The 9,172-nt window shown below is 30.0% G+C and overlaps 1 protein-coding gene across 1 annotated transcript; it reads left to right on the top strand.

Moving 5' to 3' along the window:
- The first annotated feature begins 2,314 nt into the window (after positions 1 to 2,314).
- LOC145042119 (ARM repeat superfamily protein) lies at positions 2,315 to 4,290 on the top strand. Its single transcript, XM_078990492.1, has one exon. The coding sequence runs from the start codon at positions 2,459 to 2,461 to the stop codon at positions 4,196 to 4,198; it is 1,740 nt and encodes a 579-aa protein (XP_078846618.1). The 5' UTR covers positions 2,315 to 2,458; the 3' UTR covers positions 4,199 to 4,290.
- Positions 4,291 to 9,172: the final 4,882 nt, after the last annotated feature.

A 9,172-nucleotide genomic window follows, 5' to 3' on the forward strand; every position in this document is an offset into this window, starting at 1 on the left:
TATATGCGATAGAGGTAGTAGGAGGGGAATAGTCCTTGAGTTCGGTTGTTAGGACCGAAGGGTGGATCAGGCACCCAGATATGTCTGATAATATGTTTATGTTATGTTATAGGTGATAGTAGTAGTAGTAGGGGGTGAAATAGTCCCCGAGGTTCGGTTGTTAGGACCGAAGGGTAGTCAGCACCCCAGAATGGCTCGAAATGGGTAGGTCAACGCCCTAGAATGGCTTGACATAGGAAGGATGGCACCCCAGAATGGTCATACGGGTAGGTCGGCACCCCAGAATGGTCGTATCGGGTAGGTCGGGCACCCCAGAAATGCCTGGCAGTATGTATGTGATTTGATTGTATGGTATGTGGTAGAATGGGGGAGCTCACTAAGCTTCGTGCTTAAGGTTTCAGTTTTTGGTTTCAGGTACTCAGTTTTCAAAAGAGGAGCTCGGAGAGGTTGGAGTGCACACACCATAGTCAGTTAGCCTGGGAATGTTTACTCTGATAATAAGATTATGTTTTGGATCAATATGCGGAAATTATGTTATGATTTATGATGCGGTTTTTATAAATATGGTTTTAGTAATGTTTTTAAATGAAATTTTTAGTCGTGATTTTTGGGTCGTTACAATATCGTCACCTCAACAAGATGAAATTTATATACTTGCTTCACCTATACATATCACCCTACCGAAAAAAGAAAAAAGGAATCTATGCATTTCCAGTTACAATTGGTTAATTAGATGTAGCAAAGAGAGCAACCAAACAAGTTTGAGCTATGAAAAAGAAAACAGGCGTAAAAAGTTACTCAATTTCCATTCAATGCTAAAATACCTGAACTTGTAGCAAAACGTAATGGAAGAATGCATGGTGATGCTGTTTTAAAGATTTTGATGCAACAGGTTAAATGTTGAAGAATATGCGATACAGGCAACACGATTGAATTCCAAAGATTAAATGATGAATGCGATAAATCCCTCCTCGAATTGTTACCTTTCGATAGTCTCTTAACCTTAATCTCGTCACAAATCGAATCAATTAAGGTTTTTTATACGCACTTAGAAAAATACGAACAATAATCGATTTTCTCACCTGTCTGCATATCGTAATGTGTTTAGAGTGTGTTCGCAAGATCCAGAATTTGGTGAAATGCATGAGATCATAACAGTTTGTGAGTTTCCAATGAAGGAATCTCGAAGAACTTCAATGAGTTTACTTCCTCTAAAAGGAATATGGTCATGGTCGTTATCAAGTGCTTTGATACATTCCTAAATGAATTTCCATGGTCATACGCTTGACTTTTTGATCCCAGGAGCTGATCAATGATGAGAAATTGAAGCTTACAAAAACATGAGAGATCATTGTTGATCGATCTCGATGAATCGATGATCATGAATCAGGCAATTTAGGGCTTCAAATATTGCAATTGAAGGTGAACACAAACATTGTCGATCTATAGGTTCGTAAATTCTTCACCGATGATCTGGATATGAAAGATTGTTGATTGGTAGCCAACGTTCATTGTCGACGGACATAGAGGTGGAACGATTGAGGGAGGATGGAGACGAGGGGAAGATATACGGTGGAGAGAGAGAGAGAGAGAGAGAGAGAGAGAGAGATAGAGATCTGATAAGGAATGGTGATCGAAGACGTATGTGTATGAGTCAATTTCTATAACCCAAAATGCCCCTGATTCCATTTAATTCTGATGCCCCCGTCCCTTTATTTTTTTCCACTTATTTACAAAAATGTCACAGTACATCTTGACCATCCATTTTTTTGATCCAACGTTCCACTTTTATTTCTCAAATTGTCGGGAAATTATAAGTTTTCAAATGATCATTCCTCTCTCTCTCTCTCTCTCTGTGTACATCTTGACCATCCATTTTTTTGATCCAACGCTCCACTTTTATTTCTCATATTGTCAGGAAATTATAAGTTTTCAAATGATCATTTCTCTCTCTCTTTATATTTATATATATATATATATATATATATATATATATATATATATATATATATATATATATATATATATATATATATATATATATATATATATATATATATAGGTTCAAGTATGCTAAACTGACTTCTATGTATATATATTTCTTTTAAATGTAAATTTATATCACATAACAATCAGCGACAACTCTAACTAACCCCAACTTACCATCCCACCATTTTGTTCTTTAATGTTAAATTACCGAAATAACCAATGTTAAATTACCGAAATAACCTTTCTTTGTCTACAGTAGTATCAATTTATCACAAACCTCAAAGGGTAATTCAGTAAATTAGATCCTACCCTCCTCTGTTACCTATACATCGGATAAGATCTTCGGCTATGTCTCGCTCTCATTACTTCACCTTCAGAATCCTCCAACAAGTCACCGGAATCCAGGCAATCATCACTGCGGAAACTCAGCCGGAAAATGGGTTTATTTCAAAATTAATACAACGCCGACATGGTAGAAGAGAAAGCCAACCTTCCCGGAACAAACACCGGAAATTTAAGACTCCGGCATGCGACTGATCAAATCTCTTCTCTAATCGTCCTCTCCCACTCAACCAAAGTCTTCTCATCAAAATGGAAAGTGATAAGAAGCAAGCTAGACGAGATACTCTCCATCCTCGCCTCTCTCCCTCCGGAAATTCAAGCTTCGGCCGACAACCACCCAACTCTCTCCGGCATCATACGGTCCATTAAAGAAACAACAGATTGTTCCATCAATTTGGCTCAGAAATGTATCGAACATTCCTACAGTGGGAAGCTATTAATGCAGAGTGATCTTGATATTATTTTTGTGAAATTCGACAGTAGCGTTAAGTCTTTGTCTGAATTTATTAATTCAGAGGGGCTTTTATCAAATAGTAATTACGCAATTGTCGTTTCAAGACCTCCACCCACAGCATCTAGAGATGACATCCAGTTTTATGTTAAAGATTTGTTATGCAGATTCAAGATTGGTCGCATTGAGATGAAGAAACAAGCTCTGGTTAGCTTCAATGAAGTCATTCAAGAAGATGAAAGGTATGTAAAAATCGCAATGGAAATTGACGGGCTTGTTCATGTTCTAATGAAGTTCCTGAATTCAAAAGAAATCGAAATTCAAGAAGAGGCATTAAAATCGGTGGCTACGCTTTCTGGGTTTGATTCATACAAGAGAGTTTTGGTAGGAACCGGTGTCATTTCCCCATTGATTAGAGTTTTGGAGACTGGAAGTGATTTGGGGAAAGAACTGTCCACCAGGTGTTTGATGAAAGTCACTGCAAATTCCGATAACGCATGGTCCGTTTCCGCTCATGGTGGGGCATCTGCATTATTAAAGATTTGTGGGAGTGGTTGTGATGATGCTGCTGGTGGAGAATTGGTAGGTTTAGCATGTGGGGTGTTGCGAAATCTCATAGGTGTTGATGAAATTAAAAGATTTCTTGTTGAAGAAGGCGCAATACCAATGTCCATCAAGCTTGTTAAGTCCAAAAACGAAGCTTCACAAATAAGTGCCATCGACTTCATTCAAGTTTTGGCTTCTGGGAACGAATTTATAAGAGGTTTGATTGTAAACGAAGGTGGGATTCGTGTTCTTGTTCGCATACTCGATCCAAAATCTTCATATTCATCCAAATCCCGAGAGAAATCCATGAGGGCTTTAATAATCCTATGTTCAGATTCAATTGGGTACATAAACAGTTTGAAAAATTACAACTTTATCGATCATTTACTTTATTTTCTTAAAAACGGTGAGGTTTCGATCCAAGAATCAGCCTTGAGAGCTGCGTTTTGGTTATGTGGGTCTTCCGATGAGTTCAAGAAAGCCATGGGTGATGCAGGATTCATGCCAGAAATGGTGAAATTTCTTGATGCGAAGTCGTTTGAGGCACGAGAAATGGCTTCAGAGACACTTTTCCGATTGGTGGTTGTGCCTAGAAACCAAAAAAGATTCGTGCAAAATGATCAAAATGTGAACTTTCTTCTACAATTGGTCAATCCGGATGAAGGGAATTCAGGTAATAGAAAGAATCTACTTTCTATAATCATGTCATTGACTTTCTGTAATGATGGCAGAAAGAAAATTTTAAGCTCTGGGTATTTGAAAAATATTGAAAAACTTGCGGAGGATCAAGTTTTAGATGCTAAAAAGATTGTTAGGAATTTATCATCGAATCGATTCCGAAGCATGATCAGGGGAATTTGGCATTCGTGAAATGTGTAATTCACTTGTTTAATTGTATGTAAATCTTGATTTTTTGTATTGTTTTTTCTTAAAAGAAAATAATGATTATTTTAGGTTCTTTATCGTCTTAGTTTGTACCCATTTGTTACAATTCCCATTAAAAGTAGCATATGATGTTATCAAGATTCTGAAAGGGCTAATGTCATCCAACATTTTACAATAAGGTAAACACAAGAAACAGCAAATTATCATTTATTTCTTTATTTATTTGTTATGGTATCATATTTTTATTTCTTTTTAAAGTTAGATCCAAGAAATAACAACTTATTTTTGTTATTTTTTTTAGTATTCTAGCATGTTATTTTCCTTTCCTTCTATTGCAACATTATATTTTGAAAAATGTACCTACGTTCTAATAATAATAAAAAAGGAATATAATAATGTAATAATTGGATAGTTTTTTAACCAAACCATGCTTAAACATAAATTAAAAAGATAATATCGTAACATAATTGAATAGAAGTAGGATATTATAATGAACAAATAAACAAGAGTGATTTACTAATTCTTCCATTTAACATTTTTTTTTGTTACAACATTATAATTCCAATTTATTTATTATCAAGTCGTTGCAGTTTTAAGAACCTAATTGAACTTTTTAATATTTTATTTGCATTAAACTTAAAAAAATCTATCCAATTAGTGAAAACTGATCTGAAATAGATTTTTAAAACCACAACAGTGTAAATAGAAGAAAACGACAACGTAAATATGTTGATGTTAGTATAAATATATATTATAAAAACTAAATATATATTACAAAAAACTTCATTATCGTTAAAAACGCTAATCTTGTCATTATCTTTAGATTAGGACATTAGAGGGCACATGGTGGGGGAGATATGTAGTTTTGTAGGACGAAGGACATGTGAGAGATGTAGCGATCAACATTTTGTCTACCTTCCGATGATGTACAAGTGACACTGCAGAGAGTACCATCAATAATACCAGTCGTTCTGTCCTTTTTTGTCTTTTCCATGTTGTTATAGAGTATTGGAATATGTGGGCATTAAATTGTTTCCACTATCGGACGATACATGCACATCTTTCTGATTTCGCAGAATAAATACATCCCTGCAGAAAATAAAGTATTTATTAGATTTTAGACGAAATGATATGAATTAAAAAATGATATAATTTAATATTTTTATAATTTATTGATTTGTATGTTTTCTAATGTCGGTGCTTTAGTAACGACCGAAGATATTTTAAAAGAGAACGACTAGAGAAAAGGAAAGAAAACGCGTACCAAGTTACATCAATATCATATTTTAAACCTAACTATCGGGATCAACACTCAACAGTACTATAGTAGAGGTATCAAACTATCAATTGTCTAAAAGAAACTATAAATTATTGCAACATAAAAGTGGATGGTATAGACACAATTAAGGTAAGGTGTTTTTTTTTTTTTTTTTTTTTTTTTTTTTTTTTTTTTTTTGTGAAATAAAAATTTATGGAGTTTGTGGATCTTCTTTGTAATCCTTTGCAGTAGAAAATATGGATCAAACGGATGAAGAATGTAATAAAAAACGTGTTTGTGTTTTTTAACCTATGCATACCGCTGCAGATATTAAAAAAATAATAAATTGGTTTTATATAAGAAAAATAGTTTTTTAATACCGAAAACTTAATATTGTATGACATTTCAGCAATAAATTATCATTATTCAATATAAAAAAATGAACAAAATTAATTTAGCAATAGTTAAAATAAAACAAAACAAAATAAGGCGGAACAAGAATTCTACAAGATTTCAACAATATATAACAAAGATTCATCAAAAAAAGAAAGAGAATACAGTTACTGTCCTAAACAGAACACACGTCAAAAAAATTTCTCAGAAGACTTCTAAAAAACAAACAGTTGTGAGATGAAAATTGTTACTTGCCTGTGATACGTAACAAAAAAAAAATCTCAAATAATTTTTTTAAAAAAAGAACGGCATCACCTAAGTCATTAGAGCATCTCCAATGATTAAGCTATAGTAAGATTTAAAACTATTGTCACATCATAATTCTAAAAACTTTAACCTCTAATTAAATAATCTCTCCAATTATTAACATCTTCTTATAGCTTTTTTATTATTATTAATAGTTAACTAATTTACACATACATATCTAAAATGTTCTATAAAACCCCCTTATTTAATTATTTGTTTTTTAAACACACATTATATTTTAATTTATAAAAATATTACAATATGTTGTTTCAAAAGAAATATATTACAAAATACCGTTCGAAAAAACTAATACAAAAAACTATTCTGAAAAATTCATAAAAAAGATTGAAAAAAGTTCAATAGTCATTATAATTTTATACTTTATAAACGAAATGTTATGAAATATTTAATATAAATAAATATTTATTATAAAAATAAAAAATATTTAAAACTATAATATATTTAAGTGGTTAAATGGAAATATAACTAAAGTATAAGGGTGATGAATGACAAACGGTAGAAGTATATTTTCCACTCGATATATATTAAAGACTCAAATGACAATAAACTAGATTATAGCCCGCGTTAAACGCGGGAAACACATAAAAAAACATATAATCGTTTATAGATATTGTATAATGATTATAAAAAAATATATGGTTATTGGTATTATCGAAATATGTAGAAAATACATTGAAAACGATAAATATATATAATCATTGAAAGATCTCTTTGTAGACATCATTTTTTGTTTTATTAGTTGAACGATTTTCCTCGTCTTATATAGTTATGATATTTATATATTTATAAGCATTTTAATTAGACGTTCATTGCATAATAATGTTACATAATTTAAACATATATTAACAATCAATATACCGTTTTTTCTATTGCATTAAATATTAACAACTATTTCATTTATTCAAATAAAGTTATGTAATATAATTTATAAAATGTTAAATGTTATATAGATTTAATTTTAGTATATCATCAATGAAGATTCTTTTCTAAATCATGATTGGTATATTTTAAATTGATTATAAATATAAATGCTAGCTTTTATGTTTGTTCTTATTTATTTAGTGTTCGTAAAAATTTTGCATTAGTTTTGGCGCAACTTTGAATAATTTTAGTATATCAATTTAATTTGATATATCTGTCAATTATATGAAATATCAAATAATGACATTTCATTACTATTGTGATAATTTAGTTTATATATTGTATTTTCACTAATCTTAACGGTCTTATTTTTTCTAATAACCGTAACGCTTTTACTAAATGTACTTTTTACAAATCTCCTAATATCTTATAATTTTAATCTTACTTTATAATTTTCCATAACTATGTTATTTTCAAGATTGACTGCTCTAATAGTGTTTTTTTTCCAGTATATTCAATTTTATATTTCATTGTACAACATTATTGTTTGTATGTATTCTGAAATTTCACTTTAAAAATGTTTAATGTTTACACCTTGATATTAATTTTTTTTTAATAAACTCATGTAATAATTATGGAATATATATATCATTTTAATTAACATTCACTTCCTTTATTATATCAAATTCCTCATTAAACGGATATACTTTTGGAAAATAATAATTATAATAGGGTAGCATTATCTAAAACGTAAATGTTTGATATACTTTTGGAGAAAAAAATAGGATCATTAAAAAAAAATTATATAAAGAAAATACAAATTTAAATTTGTTGAAATTATAGATGAAATTACTGACGAAAATTTATTTTGGAAGGAGTTGTATTTTGTAAGGTATAATAATATTACAAAATTTGAAATATCTATATTTGTTGTGTAAATTAATAAATTTTATTGTTACTATACGAAGATAAAAAAGTAGGTTGATATGATATATAAAAACATAATAATTTCAATGATATTTTAAAATCATGCCAAAATTAACCGGATTCTTATGACATAAAAATTTTTAAAAAAAATCATAATCATCTCTAATATATAAAAGTAACATTTTCGTAATTAATGTCAGTTCCCAGGATAGTTAATTTTTGTTTTGTTAAAGATACATAATACCTTTTCATGTTTATTTGAAAAGTTTCAGAAAAGTAGTTAACTGATTTCATGTAATTTGTGACAAAAAAAATCGAAATATATGAATACATATATAGGAACAAAAAATGATCGAAAAAAATATAAAAAGCGAAAGAAGGTACTGACCTTCTAGCGCACAAGAGCGAATGTTGATAGCAGAGAATGATGATGGAAGTTACAAGCAATATTAACGATGTTGTAGGAAAATGTTTGAAGAAAAGAAACAATTGAAAATAAATGTGAGTCGCGGATTCAATGATGAATCGTATATGTATGTGATAATTTGAAAATGATTTTTCGGTATTAATGATTTCCTAATAAAAAAAGATTTTATTTATATTAATGGTTGATATTAAGGCTTTGATTGAAATGATTTGTTAGTAATATATTTTTAAAATTGATCATATTAAAATCTTCATAACTGAAAATTCAAGATGTAAAATATGGAAATCTTTTATTAGAATTAAAATACATTTCATTTCAACGAATGTAAGTTATTGATTGATGATTGGAAACATTTATTGAAATTAAATACATTCCATATGGGGAAGATGATATCAACAATTTGATCTAAGTGTGGAAAAAATAAAATTGAAATACAATCAATAAAGTTTCTCTTTTAGTAATATTTAAGATGCTTATTTATAAAAACATAAATAGTAAGAAGTTATAAAAAATTTACTCCTTCAAAAAAAAATGTTTTCATTTATTGGTAGGTATCATTTAATGGGCTTATATATTTGGGCTTTGTGGTTCAAATCACACTTCACTCACACACGCAAAATCCGATTATCATGAATCAATTTTTGTAGAAATAGTTATTCAATAAAATAGCCATATTTTTTCGACATATATCACCCAATCATATTTATTTTCAATTTTTATAACAATGTGACCATTTGTGTCGCTAAAATATGTCGTGAATCGCGAT

The sequence above is a fragment of the Lactuca saligna genome, chromosome 4 (genome assembly GCF_052625555.1).
Source record: "Lactuca saligna cultivar CGN05327 chromosome 4, ASM5262555v1, whole genome shotgun sequence".
Classification (NCBI taxonomy): domain Eukaryota; kingdom Viridiplantae; phylum Streptophyta; class Magnoliopsida; order Asterales; family Asteraceae; genus Lactuca; species Lactuca saligna.